This window comes from Corvus cornix, chromosome 4A (assembly GCF_000738735.6).
Source record: "Corvus cornix cornix isolate S_Up_H32 chromosome 4A, ASM73873v5, whole genome shotgun sequence".
Taxonomy (NCBI): Eukaryota; Metazoa; Chordata; class Aves; order Passeriformes; family Corvidae; genus Corvus; species Corvus cornix.
Window position 1 is genome coordinate 16719063 of NC_047058.1, and position 15404 is coordinate 16734466.

General features: G+C 47.3%; 1 protein-coding gene across 1 annotated transcript; it reads right to left on the reverse strand.

Moving 5' to 3' along the window:
• Positions 1–3094: 3094 nt before the first annotated feature.
• Positions 3095–15206, reverse strand: PRPS1 (phosphoribosyl pyrophosphate synthetase 1). The gene is made up of 7 exons (XM_039572036.1): positions 14914–15206; positions 12560–12743; positions 12119–12217; positions 10364–10488; positions 8466–8639; positions 7505–7664; positions 3095–5191 (listed from the first exon to the last, which is right to left on the reverse strand). The coding sequence occupies exons 1-7, from the start codon at positions 15033–15035 to the stop codon at positions 5099–5101; spliced, it is 957 nt and encodes a 318-aa protein (XP_039427970.1). The 5' UTR covers positions 15036–15206; the 3' UTR covers positions 3095–5098.
• Positions 15207–15404: the final 198 nt, after the last annotated feature.

Here is a 15404-nt window from a genome sequence, read left to right on the forward strand (position 1 = left end):
GAGGTGGCCCTTTGCCACACGCCCTGAGGCACCTTCTCACTCCAGCCAGAATATGGGCTCTGAACTCAAGCAGCGCCAAGAGTTGGCAAATGCTGAAAAGGCAAAGGCCAAGATCTAAGGCCAGGTTGCTCCCCCGAGAGGAGTCGGGATAGCAAACAGCCTCCCATCCCTGTGCCTGGGGGAGGGAGGGAAAGGCTGCAGGCAAAGCTCCAGGCCAGGCTGCTCCCAGAGCAGCTCTGATTTGGTGGTGCAGCCCCCGGCAGGGCCAGGTTTGGAGAGTGCCACAGAGCCAGGAGCTGCAAGCCCAGGCAGGGCCACCTTCACGAGCATCCTTCAAACCCACCCTGCAGAGCCTGCATCATACAGCCCAGCCCCAGTGAGAAAAGGCTCATCTTTCCTGCACAGCCAGCAGGAACCAAAACATCCATGCAGTTTCAAAATGAATGCAGGAAATCCTTTTTGCCTTCATGCAAATAGTCAGACAAGTGTTTTACCATGTGTTTACTCTCTGGCTGTGCTCACCTTCCCCTCAGCTTCCCCCTTTGCTTGCCTGTTCTCCACATGCTTCTCTCCTTTGTGGATGCTGCAGTCTGACGTAGCTTTTGTCCCTGGCAGGCAGTGAGTGTGAAAGAACCCAATCCCCACCCTGCCTGTGCACAGCCCCTCGCCAGCACCAGCTGCACCCAAAAACCTGGTCACCATCCTCCCAGCCCCTCAGCAGAACCAGCTGCACCCGCCACAGGCAAGGCACAGCCCCTGGGCAATGTGTTGCATCTCCTAATGCTGCAACTCCCGGGTCTTTGTCTGGGCACAAAGCCACCACGGTGGCCACGCAGGCAGGGGAAGGGGAGCTCCCCCTTCCTCAAGCCACACAGGCACCACCATGCTCGCACAAACCACGGCCAGAGCACTTTAAAGCCAACCCTGTGCGCTGCCAGCAGGGGAGAGGTGGGGCTGCTGCCGGGGAGCTGCTAAAACCCATCTTGCACAAAGAACAAGAAAGGAGCTTATATCCCAGCAAGAGCTTTTCCCCCTGACAAATTAGCAAAGCCTCCCGTAACTGCACAACCAGCTTCTTTCTTACGTCTTTTGGCATTTCTGCTTTCAATAATTTATAACAAAAGAACTGAGACATCAACAGATAGGGAGAAAGCAAAAACAGCCCTGACCTGAAATAGCACAGACTGACTGCCAGCCATTTTAGATGGGTTTTAAATCTCACACAGAACAAGGCTGCCAAGGCTGATACAGCCTCCTTGATGGCCATTTCCAGGAATGCTTTATTCTCCTGTACAGGAAGGAGGCATGAAGTTTTCTCTGATCAGACGTTTTTCTCAGCCTCCTGACCCATCTGCCTGCAGGGCACCACCATGACAGCTGCCAGGCTGAGCCATTCCACAGGGCCAGAGCACCTTCTCCCGTTTTTACCCCAGCCTCCTGTCACAACCCTTCACATCCATTAGGACAGGAGCAGAGAGCCCCAGGAAGGCAGCAACATACCGGGGCTGTTGTGCCTTACAGGGCTCATTCCTCCTGTGGATGTTGCTGCAGTTTACAGAAGGGCTTGCTAACACCATTTTCCCCTTGCCCAACACCAGCAAGACAAGGTGCTGCTTTCTTTAGATCACAGAAACACCAGCTCCAGGAGACCTCCTTGTATCAGTAAGGCAGGAGGGAGCTGCCAGCAAATTATTTTGAGATGTGTCTCATTTTGCTTTAAACAGTGGACACATCCTGCTACCTGCAAGGCACACCTGGTAAGCTCAGCTCCCACCCTGTGCATTAGTTTCAGGTACCCAGGCAGGTGAGCAGGGCTGATACAGGACTAGTGACTGATGTGTTCCTTGTTCCCGCTGAATTAACAGCAGGCAGCAGACAGGCACGAGATGGCTACTGGCACCAATACCACCATCCTCACACCTGCAGCCACACTCCTGTACCTGTGGCAGAGGGAGCTGCTGGAGCTCTGTCCTGCTCTTCCAGACCTCCAACTGAAGGAGTACAGCAAATGACTCTGTTGAGATTTTCTCCTGCTGAATAACTTGTTTTCTATAGTAGTAACTCAGGCAGCTGTGAGGAAAGCCTAAGGCACCCCACAGCTCACCTCCAGACTTTGGTAAAGACTCCATCCCTTCCTATCTGAAGGTTTCAGAGCAGAGTCACTTCACACAGGTATGAGAACAGTCCCAAGGAGGTATCTCCCATCCTTTTTAAGAGCTACAATGTCATACAGCATATTAAGCCTGTGCCCTCTCCCAACCTGAACCCCTGGTTCTATTAAAGTAACTAAGAAAACATTGTATACACTAATAGCAATGGTCTCCTGTGTACAAATGGCTGTAAAGCTCTGCTCTGTTTTGCTGCCAGAGAGGGTGAAATCTGCTACATCATCCTGACAAGACCCACAGCACCCACCCTGCTATTTGGGGGGAAAAAACCCCATTTTTTCCACTTACTCACTGGCCAGTACTGCAAGACATTTTAACAGATGGATGACAATTGTGATCCTCAGCAAATGTCTGCCTGAGGCCATGGTCATGTTCAGTCTAGACCTGGAAGTCTATTTGTAATACCAAAGACCTTTCTCTAGACCTGCCATCTCATCCTTCTAACTTCATTTCCCATCTGCCACACAAAATGAGAAAGAATCAGGGTTTAGTCAGAACAAGTGCTTCTCAGGACATAATCTGGCTGTATCTGATCATCAGCTTTGTGCAAGACACTTACAAATTCTTCATTTGTACTTGTTAAAATATTCAAGCTTCCCCCACCTGAACATTATGTGAACAAATCTGCTCAGATACATAATTGAACAGTACAAGAGAAGCTGCACTACCACCTCTGACAATTAAGTCCAGGAAATCAAATATGCACAAAAGCAATTGCTCAGTGCTTGGTCCCACGCTTTTCTTTCCATGCAATGTGAGCAGAGCCAAGCTGAACCTCACAGCTGGCCACATGCACAAGGGTTAAACCAGATGACCTTCCAAGGCCCCTTCCAAACAAAATTACTTCATGATCTGCCCTTAAAATGACCCAACTCGGAAGATTCATGTCACTTAAGATATTTAGAAGCACTTACAGGCAGAGGCCGTGGTTTTTAAATAAAAGTTTAATTCCTTCATCAGGTCTTAACTTTAAACACAAATGCTGCTGAAAATCCTCCCAGCACTGCTCTGATGTCCTGGCTTTTGGCTCTCAGAGCAGCAGCAGGATGGCAGCAGGGGCTCCCATACAGGAGGTGGGATCACAGACTCTCAGGAGAGCTCAGTGCAGGATGCAAAGCAAAGAAGCAAGAGATGCACAGTTTCCAGACAAACATCAATTCTTATACAAAAAGAAAAGCTCTACACTAATAGAAGTGTTAACGTTGCCACAGGACAGGAGTTTAGGAAGGGAGAGAAGTCTTCAGTAAAAGGCACAGCTAAAGAAGTACTTCCCTAGATTTTAACCACATCTTTCAGTTAGTTCCACTTACACCCCAGCCCCTCAAAGTCATGCTGGTTACTCTAGAAAGTAATTTCAAGTTCCTTCTTTTCCCTTTTTCCCTTCCTCCAGCTCAAAAACAAATAAAAGAGGAGTGCTTATTAAAAAAAAAACAAACAAAAAAACCAACCCAAAAACCAAAACAAAACCAGAACAAAACAGTTTGGTCTATAAACCATAAGAGTTCAAGAGAGACTTAGCAGTTTACCTTACGATTGTCTGGTACATTTTCTAAGTATTCAAGTTTCAGATGATACTTCTTACATCCAAGAGCCTCAGCCAGCTCTAGTTTTGGTATTTTTTTCAGGCACTTTGTGGCCTGTCAGGTTGGTGTTAAATCTGCTGTTTTCCCTGTACTATGGATCACCAGCCTCTTCAACCCATTGCCATAAACACTCCTGAGACGCATCAGACCCACTCCAAGGGTTCCTTCAGGTTTTGTTGTCCTGCAACCTGCCATGCTCCTTAGCTTAAGGTATTTTGCAAGAAGCAATGCTTTCAAGGAAAGGCAGACAATTGAGCAGGACAAATGATGTGTCAGTAACTTATAGGATAAAAGGACTGTTAACAGGCAATGAATGAGAGGCTAAGCCAGCTGGACACAAAGCTGTTGTGTTTCAGGTCACCCCAGCATCTGAGCAGGCACTTGCTAGATGCAACAATCCTGCTGCCGTTGGATAAAGAGGCTCTGTTTACTACTGTACTGGTAAAAAAAAAAAGGGTCAGGGGGTTGCACAGCAGGTCAAGGTGCAGCTGCAGTACATGACAGCAGTCCTCTAGTTAGCTAGCAAGGCTAACAGGAAGCTGTGAAATTGAGAAGCTGGTTTTAGCCTGCACTAAGAAACCAAAGCACACAACCATCCCAAGTTCCCTACGTCAAGAGTTTTTGGAAAACAACACTTGCCCAGGATGCACCTTCCTCCCTAAGCTAACACAGCACTGCACAGACGCTGCTCTCATCCTCACTTTGCTGTGTAGCACACTAAAGGGCATTTAATTTCATCAACAATTACAAGGAATTCAAGTTTGCAAGCTACACTGATCTCCTTTCATGGGAGGAAGTCGTAGCGGAACCACCTCCTAGGTGTCCCCTAGGGCTTCACCAAGGGTCAAGCCTGGCCAAGACACAAGCCTTCCCCACCACTCTCCAAGGGCTCTGTCAGGTACAGAGTGGTAAGACAGCCAGCAGTCTCTTGGGCTCTTGCTGTAGATCCAGATCAACATGTCCTAGAGAGCTCTACTTCCCAAACAATTTAGGGTGTGCATGCCAGATCATCTAACCCTGCCCACAGACAAACCCTCTCCCTCCCCCCCTCAAAATAATTGTGGCAATTAGCCATGTGTCAGTCCTGCTCTCCACAGACCTGCAGAATTGAGTCAGTGCTACTGATCAGCTCCATGCACAGGGTGCTGGTGGAGTTGGCTGTTACAGAGAAGAGCTTTCCCCCTCCAGCCTCCCAGTGTTGGGAACAGAGCCAGTAAGCCTGACTTAAGCAGGAGCTGTGGAGAACTGCACTGGAACAAGCAGAGTCTTCTACTGAACTTTACAACAAGCTGAACAACTTTTGGTTTTAAAAAAAAAAGCCATACAAGCAGCAGCTGACATCTGTTGTTATAAAGGGACATGGCTGAATAGGTAGGAAACGGATTCCCCATTATGAGTCCTCCTGATGGCCTCCGCAAGGATCATTGAGATGTCAATCACCTGGAAGGGAAGAAAGATGCATCAGTGCCATTGAGAAAAGGCATCAAGCTTGAAAGACTGCCTGGGAAGTCAGGGAGAAGCTAAAGAATAAACTCATCACCCACATTTATAACATGCCAGATGCAGACAAATTACTTCTACACAGGATTAGGATTTAATTACATATAAGCCCGAAGATACTCTACAAATAGCACTACAAATACTGTAGTTGGTCTGTCAGAGTTACGGTCTACCATCGCCTTGCTTTGCTCAGACTCCCTAGGCTCAGCCTGTTTACCACACAACTCGTATTCACTTTGCGCAGAGAAGTTAGGGCAGTCTAAATCAAGATGAAATCACTTCCCTTGAGCCAAGAGGTTTTACCACTGCTGCCAGCAGCCTGAGAGATGAAGCTGCTGTGCTGCAGCTCAGCTCCCAGACGCTGTGCTGGCTCCATCTGGTGGGGTCACACAGGTACCAGGAGGGAAAGTCAAGTCTCAGCCAAATCCAGCTCAGAATCCCCACAGCTAAAGCACTTCAATATACGTAGTCTAGTAAGAACCACCATATTCATGCTGCATTAAGGAAACCAAGTGAAAACGATACTTAATATTTTTTATCTTCTGGTTAAGTTCTCTGAAGGGAAGAAAAAAACAACAAGCTGCAGAGTAAAGCCTGTGACTTGTGACAAATCCTTTAGCTCTGTGCTCCTCAACATCAAACATCAGTGTGTAAAAGTGAGGTATTTAAGGAGAGCCTGGAAAACCGCTCCACTGCAATCTTTGGCTACAGCTATTTACACAGAGGTTGCCAGTTTAACATTTTTGCCTACACCAGCTGCAGTGTGGAGCTTGGAAACAACGTAAAGCACCAGACATGTTTTAGATGTTGCAGGAGTATCATCCAGATACTGAAAGAAATACAACCCAACAGCAGCTTGAAATCAGCTTATAACATATTTCCAAAAGCAGCTTAAAATTGACTGCAGCTTCAATCAGCTCAGCTTCCCTTTCACCAGCAGCCCAGTAGTGAGGAAGCTTCTACACTCACACCACAGTACTGGTTGAGTCTGAGTAGTGCCAGAACTTCTCCAAATGCCTGTGTCCTAGGTATTTGTGCTGTGAAGCCAAGGCCCACCTGGAATTAAATCTGGCCAAGGATGTCAGGGAAAACAAGAATGTTTTCTTCTTGTTATTGATGTATTTGGAAAAATCTAATAATAATGTGGGCCTGTTACTAAAGGGAAGGGGGACCCTGGTGACCAAGGATGCAGAGAAAGCAGTTAGTGAGCACCTTCTTTGTATCAGTCTGCACTGACAAACAGGAGACCAGGGTAAGGGAATGTTGGAAGGAGAACTTTTCCTTAGTCAAGGAGGATTGGGTTAGAGGACACTTGGAAAGACTTGATACCCACAAGTCCACGGGCCCTGACAGGATACATCTGTGAGTACTGAGAGAGCTGGCAGACATTACAGCCAGGCACTCATGATCAACTTTGAAAGGTTCTGGAGATCAGCAAAGGTGCCTGAGGACTGGAAGAAAGCAAAGCCAACCCAGAATTGCTGGCCAGACAGCCTCACCCCAATCCCTCAAAAGGTGATGGAGCACTGTTCTGGAAGCCATCTCTATGCACATGGATGACATGAACATGATCAGGAATAGTCAGCATGGACTCACCAAAGGTAAATCAGGCTTGAACCAACCTAATCACCTTCTATGATGAAGCAACTGCCTGGACGGGCGAGGGGGGAGCCATGGATATTGTTGAGTTCAGCAAGGTTTTTGACACTGTCTCTTGTGAAATCCTCACAGGCAAACTCAAGAAGAGTACACTGGATGAGCGGATTGACAACTGGCTGAACAGCAGCTTCTGGGACTCATGATCAGCTTTTAGCTTTCATATGGATGGCAAAGGCTGGGCATGAAGTGACAGATATATAACAAAGCTGTCAGCACCAGCATCAGAAGTCCCTGTCTACCTCTGTTTCAGCATTGCACATCATCAGCACATCACTCCTCCAAAGGGCACACATCCAACTACTTGCCTACATTGTAGCCCCATTAAATCAGACACCTGATCTAGGTAAAACAAGCCCTGAAAAAAAAGATCTTTTAGTGAACTGTTTGAGACAGTGTGGAACAGAAGCCGTTTTATATCAGTGTAACACATCTGTTACCCCACAGCAATAGGGCCAAGAGAACTAGCCAACACTGATGGCAGTACCAACAGAACCACAGTTCGCACTACACAGTATTTATTGTGGGGTTTTCCCCCCCAACAGGTGCACAGACGAGGCTACTGCCCACCAGGTGTGACAGAAAATAGATACTCACCTGGATTTTAGGGCACTGCTTCATCTTGTCCTCCTGGGGTATTGTGTTTGTGACTACAACTGCCTCAAAACAGGCATTGTTGATCCGGGAAATTGCTGGCCCAGAAAAGATCCCATGAGTTAAGATGGCATAAACTTTGGTGGCTCCAGCTGACACAAGCCTGCAAGGGCGTAGTAAAGGAGAAGGATGAGTAATTCTCAGCAAGTATTAAGCTGACACTAGTGTAGGGCACATGGTAAGAATGACAGGACATAGCACCATGTGCTTAGGGGACAGGCTACCTTTGATTCCCCCTCTCTATTGACTTGGGGGAAGAAAACAATTTTACAGGTCCCATGAAATCCACCACAGGCAAAGCACACACTGAAAAAACCCCTTTGTTCTTAGCTCTGGAATATTTGGACCAGATCATACAAATCACCTCCTGTAATTTTTGCCTACACACGGCAGCAGATATTTAATAGTGTGTTAATACTTGAATACTGTATTTAATACAGTATGAAATATTTAATATGCAATATTAAATATTATAGCTAATATTTGTCACTAATAATAATTGTAGCTAATATTTAATACTGTATTTCATAGTTAACAGTCTCACATATATTGGTGTTTCTAGTGTAAAGGGCATGAACAATATCAAAGTTTGCAAAGCTTATTTCTAATACAAAATCAGCTGATGGACCAGACAACACTTAGTTCTACCTGGCATGGTCAGTGACAGTCCATTTTCAACAGAGACATTTTTCAAATTAAAAAAAAGACAACCATGGTCTTCTGCCTATTCCCACTGCAAGAACTTTAACTGGGTTTTCTTCCTTTATTTTGTATGACACGAATAATCAAGAAACTGCAGGAGACCTTGTGAAACTCAACATGCAAATAATCTGCTTAACTCATTCCACAGTGTTCAGTACGAGCAGGTTCCTGAATTAGGAAGGCAGCAGTCAGCCCCACTCACTTGTCTGCAGCGTGGCAGATGGTGCCACACGTGTCTGCCATGTCATCTACCAGGATGGCCACTCTGTCCTTGACGTCCCCCACCAGCACCATGCGATCGACCTCGTTGGCCTTCTTGCGCTCCTTGTGAATGAGGGCAAAGTCTACATTCAACCGATCTGCAATGGAGGTCACTCTGAAGAGAGAACAGTTTCCAAACAACACTTAACTCCACACAGCAGCTTCCATCAAAGCTCTTTCAATATCAAGCACACTGCACTAAGAGGAGCTGTCACCACATCTGCTACTGCTCCCAAGCAATTAATAAAAGGCACTCTGCCACCTTAGTTTCCCTTCAAGCAGCTAAACTGCAATCTCTGATCTAATCTCTCTCAGTGACAGCATATAGATCTCATCTTTCATCATGACCACTGTAAACTAGGTTGCATTTAAGATAAACAAACCTTAACCAGCAAGGTCAGCAAACCTGAAGTGATCCAAACACTTGGACAGTTGTCATCTTTGTAACACTACACTGGAAAGGCTTAAGTAGTGCTATGACAGGGCTCTACTTTCACTCTTGTAAGCACTCAATCATCATGCACACAAGTGCTGGCACAGATTATGGCAGGATTACACATCCAGCAAATGCAAATACACCACCTCAAATTTACTTCCACTCAAGTGACTGCAGAACAACCTTACTAGAGGGATCTTAACTTTATATATTGATACTGATGAGTAATAAAGAGTTTAAAAGCATTAAGAGTGGAAGGAATAAAACACACATGCCCCCAGGAAATTCTGCACTTTAGATAAGCAAACTCTTAGCCCCACTAGATCAGACTTATCATCCTGGGGGTCCTACACAAGACTATTAAACTAAACTGAAGTATTTAGCTTTGCATATCTCCATAAAATACTGCACCAGCCAAGATCGACACATTTCAGTATAAGAGGCTTTTGAGCAGATTTTTTCATGAGTCAGATTATATCTGGCTGGTTTGGTATTTCATATACTGTGTTATGCAACCAGCTACAGAAATAGCTGAATATACAGAAGGTCCTGCCCAATACACAGACCACAGCAAAGCTACAGAAGACATACAGTGACTACAGTGTGTCTCTTGGCTGCTTGTAACACACCACTTAAAACATTCTGAGGCACACGAATCAGATCAGCACACACCAACATTTTGGTGTGATGGTCCTCGATTAAAGAGCACATCTGTGTCCCTTTACTGTCCACATGTAGCCCTCAGACAGAAGCATCAAGGAACAGCCTAGTTTCTCCTAAAAAGCACCTGAAAACACTCTGAACTGCCCAAAAACTGGTATGTCTGTCGGCAGGGAGATGGGAGATTGTCAGGCTTTCAAAATAGAAACGTGCTATAACATATGCTGCATATAGAACCATCTATCTTCCTCACTCTCAGGGAAGATGAAGAGCAGCAGCAGACTTAAATCACAGCTAGATAGTCAAATCCAGAGTAATAAAGTAAGAAAATGCCTCAACAGATTAAGCTTAATTCTGCAAAGAAAGCAGCCTGGATAAGAATGTATCATTAATCAGCAGCAGTAACCTTTCCTTAGCATAGGGGTGTAAGCTACACTATTTCCTCCTTCAACTGGCATAAATACTCCTGTACAAATTGGTTTAGTCCACGGGATGTAGCTGTTGTGCAATTCCTACCTATGCAGCTGTGATTCCAGAAGCTATTTAATCCTCCATGCAGCCCAAGAAACCTTCTAAACACTCCCTAGGAAGAATATCTGACCACTCTTCACCAGCTGTCCCAGACTGTCTGAGAGAAGGCAGACTGGCAGAAAGAACATGTTTTAAAAATAGGGTCTCAAGTATTCTTAGGAACCGAAGTAGACACAGAAGCAGCATCCCAAGCTACCTGTCTGACAGCTCACCTCTTGGCTCCACCAGCATCTGGTGAAACAATGGTGCAGTTCTTCCACTCTGGAATATTCTCTTTGATCCATTTCAGTACAGCAGGCTCGGCATATAAATTATCAACAGGGATATCAAAAAAACCCTGCAAGGAAGACAACAGGAACAGATGTAGCTGAAAGTCACACTCCAGAAACAATTGCAAGAAGCCTTCTATATGATCAGGCATGCAGTCATCACCTTTCCACAGCTTTCAGCTTTCCTTTTTACTTCCCTTGATGTAAGGGCAGTAGTCTTTGGGATACACAGAATAGTAATGTAAGAAGTCTTCAGAGCCAGAAATAGTTCAGCAGCATAAAATAACACTTTACATCTAACACCTCCACAAAATGAAACTAGTTCTGTCCTAAGGGGTGCAGAAAGCCTGCATCAAATGCACTCATTTCCAGAGCAGCTGGCTGCTTGTTTACAGTCAGTCTTTAAAGCTCATTACCCAAACTGTTCACATCTACAAAATAGGCTTGAGCAACATCTGTCTTTAAACTAAGGCAGCTGGTTCCATAACTTTACAGTGACCCTGCAGACTTCTCCAGGCAAACCTCAAAGGTCACTGAATGCCCGAAGCTAACCCTGGAGTAGCAAGCAGGAGAGTGGGGGGCAGCTACTTTTGAGGAATGCTTCAAGGTACAGGGATAACAGACCCTTCTCACCTTCATTCCGATGCTGGAAGCACGTATGCACAAATGATCCCATTAAATCTCACCGCTGCTGCTGCAAGGTCAGCACCATGGCACTCATCAACTCCAAGCTCTTAAGGAAGAGGGGGACCCCCTTGGGCTCAGTTATTTCATGCTCTTTCTGAGACTCCTCTCAGCTGTGCCCCCATAGGTTTTTTTTTTTTTTTCATCTGAGACAGTATTTCTGGGCAAATCATACTGAAGTGTGAATGACTGCACTTCCAACTGTCACAATGACAGCCAGCCACCAGGCAGTAGCTACCTTACCCTTTGCAACAATACAAGAGACAGTCTTCCCTCTGTCACACCCCTCTCAGTTGCACTGAGTTGGGTTTCTTGGTCTTGAGCACTTGCTCAAGGTGGACACAAACAAAACCAAATACAGCTTGCAGCCCCTCCTCTCCCTGGCAAATACTCTTGCCATTTTTCTTACACAGCCCAGGTCAAGACTTAAGTTGCTCTGCGAGATATTCTGTTCATAAGCCAACAAAGTCTATGAATGACTTTCAATTCACCACCAGCACAGCAGAGAACCAAACCCAGCTTATCTGAGAGGGTGGCAGTGAATGGATACAAGTGGGATTGCCCGTCTTGCCAGAGGCAAGCTATCAGATCATCGTCCTGGTCAGCTAAACCCACAAAAGCAGCTGTGCCAGGACACCCGAGGGCAGAACTAACTGCTCACTTCTCCAAGACAACACACTAAGTATCAGAAATCTCCACTCAGAATTTAAGGACACTCTCTGCCTCACATTCCTCAAAGGTCTAGTGAAGAATACACAGTGGCACTGTGTGGCAACAAAGCTGTAGTGATCATTTCCTAGTTCATTTACATAAGACTCAATACACTCAGTCTGATCATGAACAACTATACTTTCATTTACAGGTTAACCTGTTATCCACCTCCCCATCCGGTCCCAAATTCCCCAGTCTTGATCACTGCTGTGCCTCAAAAAAGCAGATGACTGGAAAGCTTGTAAAGCAGTCAAGAGGCTCAGAGTGGAAGCGGTTAAATCCTTTCCTGATTTTTGCTCCTACCTGAATCTGAGATGCATGCAGGTCCATGGTGATTATATGATCTGCACCTGCCACAGAGAGCATGTTTGCAACCAACTTGGCAGAGATTGGAGCTCGACTCTAGTACAGGAAAAAAAAGACAGTATAAGACAAGTTCAACTCCTTCATCAAGATGTCAGCCTTCTGCTTCCAGGCAGTGATTCACAAGCAGTTACTAAAAGGAGCACTCATTAACATTGCATCTTTGCATCAGCTAGTGATTAGACTTTAGTATATTTTCATGAAGAACTAGATCTTTATGAAAAGATCATTTTGCAGTCCAGTATCCTGAAGTTTAAAGAACTGAAAAGAAGTTGCATATGCAGAGGAGGCAACAAAACTGCATTTAAATCTTCTCCAGCAGTCAGGACTTTCAAGGTATATATTTAACTTCCCTGTAGAAACCTATACCCCATGCCTTACCTTGTCCTTTTTGTCCTGCCGAGCGTAAGGGAAGCAGGGGATGACAGCTGTGACTCTGCTGGCTGAGGCAATCTTACAGGCATTTATCATGATGAGGAGCTCCATCAGATTGTCATTGATCTCCCCACAGCCGCTCTGCACAATGTAGACATCCTCCCCACGAACACTCTCGCCTATTTCCACGCTGGAAACAGATGAGAACAGAGTTGTAGCCAAACACAAATTATAGCACAGCCATCACCCGTGCCTGCAGAGCAACCAAGGCACTGCACTCCCAAGGGTCTGTGGGTGACAGTGCCACATAATCAAGGCTGTTGAGCAGGAACACTGTTGTTTATTTGCTCAGTGGCTATTTTACAGCGCTCACTGATCAGATTTAATGGTCCAGCCAGTAAAGCTAAAAGCACTCAGCCTGTACTCTCGATCTCAATGCAAGCTGAGCATGTAAACACCCCAGAGCAGGCCCTGTTCCCCTGGACTCACAAGCACAGCTACCTCTAAAAGCAGCAGTGTACAAAGGAGCAAGGACCACAGCCAATTACCAGACAGAGTGGGGTCAAACTGCTACCAAAGCAACACCACAGCCAGTTATCAGATTGAGAGTCATAACAGCCATTCACTGGCTCCAGCAGAGAAGCACTCCAGCACTTCACTCTGGAAAGGCTTTTGGGGTTAATTTCCTCCTGGATGCAATGCACACTAATCCCTGAATACAAGCCAAAGGTCCTGTTTGCCAGCAGCAAAATGCCAGCTCCAGTGCACGTATGGAGACACCTGCACCAGAAACAGTGGAAAAGAAACCACTTCACTTGTATAAGCCCTCAGGGTAAGTTCTGATTTTATTATTTCCTTCTCTGACCTTTCTGATCTCTTCTTCCAACTTTTTTTGATGACTGTTATCTATTTATAGCCTTACTGCTCAACATCCATCAGCGAGCTGCTGTCATCTTTACTGCACACTGACTTACAGGATGCATCCATCTCTCATGGAGAGTTTCAGTCAATGAGAACTCTCTGCTGGGTAAGTGTCTGATTAACAGCAGTTAGCCCCCAAGTGTCATCTCCAATATTCGGGTGATTTAAGACATTTATGGTACAAAAATGGCTATGAATTATTCTGTTAAAACAGTCTTACTCTTTCGGGGAAGCACCTGGTGTCAGTTTATTGGGGTAAATAAGATGTCTTTTAAGTCTTCAAGTCAAATTACTGACTGACATAGGAACCTGCCAGCCAGCCAACTAGATGGGTAAGAGCAGTTAATAAAGAACAATGGGAACAGTGCAAGGGCTGTAAATCAAACGGAACTTTTTTTAACTCCTCTACAACTCTTTGTACTACCACTGAGGTTTTACAATCAATGCCCGTGCAAGAGAAACATGATATTGTACGTCACACGTACATCCTGGATTTTCGTGGAAAAAAAAAATTACTGTTTGCAAAAGGAGTGGGTTGAAGCAACCAAGGTTCTTCATATTATACTCTGTGGTGTATACACGGTTAGTGTACTCACTAAAACAAGCTTCAGGAGCCCTGAACAACTTTAAATCTCCTTTTTATCTTTACGTAGGATGGCAGCAAGATTTTTAAAGCACAGATACATAACACAAGGCAAATGTTAGGTTTCAGAGCTTGAGCGAAACAGACTGCATGACTGCAAATGCGTCGTGGGATGCACGGAGGTGTGAGCCTCTTCTCTTTCCTCAAGAACTCTATCAATACTTTTTAAGACTCTGAAAGTCTTCAGAGTAGCTTAAAGATACCAGCTACATACTAAGCACAAAAATATCAAGCTTCAAGTCATCACGGTTTAGCTCTAGGCACGAAAAAGCCCAATCAGTGTATGTGTAACTCCGAGAGGTGCCATCCCATCAGCTCGCGGCTTTGGCGTGGAAGGGGTAAGCTCTGGGTGGGGAATTCCACCGCTCCAACACTTGCCACAGCGGCCAGGTCGCACAAATCCTCCAAGTTCAGGAACCCCGCGTGCGGGGAAGCCCCAAACGCGGCGGTGGGAGCCCGCGCGGGGCCGGCGGCGTGCAGCGGGGGCCGCTGGAGACACGGCCCGGGCCGCACATGGCTCCCGGGGCGCACCGCGGCCCGGCGGAGCCCCGCACCGATACCCGGCTCTGCCCGCGGGGGCCGTGCGCGATGCACCCGAGGGCTCTGGGCCAGCAGGGGCCCGGCGGGAGCGCTCCGGGGGTGGACTCTGAGCGCGGCTCCGCTGCTGGGCCCGACCGCAGGCCCCCGAACGTACAACCCCCATCAACCCCCGCGCGGAGGCCGCGCCGTGCCCAGCACCGCAGCGCCGCGCGGCCCGCCGGGAGCTATAGTGCGGCCGCGCCCCGCCCCGACTCACCATGTCTCCTGGTTGCTGAACTTCTTGGTGACCACCTTGCCCAGCTCCAGGCCCAGACGGTCGGCGATCTTCTGGGACAGGTCCTGGTGTGAGCTCCCGCTGAAGATCTTGATGTTGGGCATGGCGGCGGCTGCGGCAGCGGCGCCCTTTTTTCCCCTCCTCCTCGTCGCTCCGCCACGCAGTGCCCGCGGCTGCCGCGCGGGGACCCGCCCGCCTCCTGCGAGACGCGGCACGGTGGGTACAGGTCACGCCAGTCGCCCCTACGCCGCCCATCTTACCCGTTCCCGCCTGCCGCACCAACCCTTTATAGCCTCTCTGCCCGAGGACACGCCCCCGCTCGCTTCCCATTGGCTCCGCCGCTGCAGGGGGCGGGGTCCCGCTCGCCCGCACAGCAGTGGTGGGCGTGGCTTGGGGCACCGCCCTCTCCTTGAGGGCGAGGGAAGGTGCGCGCGGCCGCCCGCTGGGGGCGGGGCCTAGCGCAGGAGGTGGCC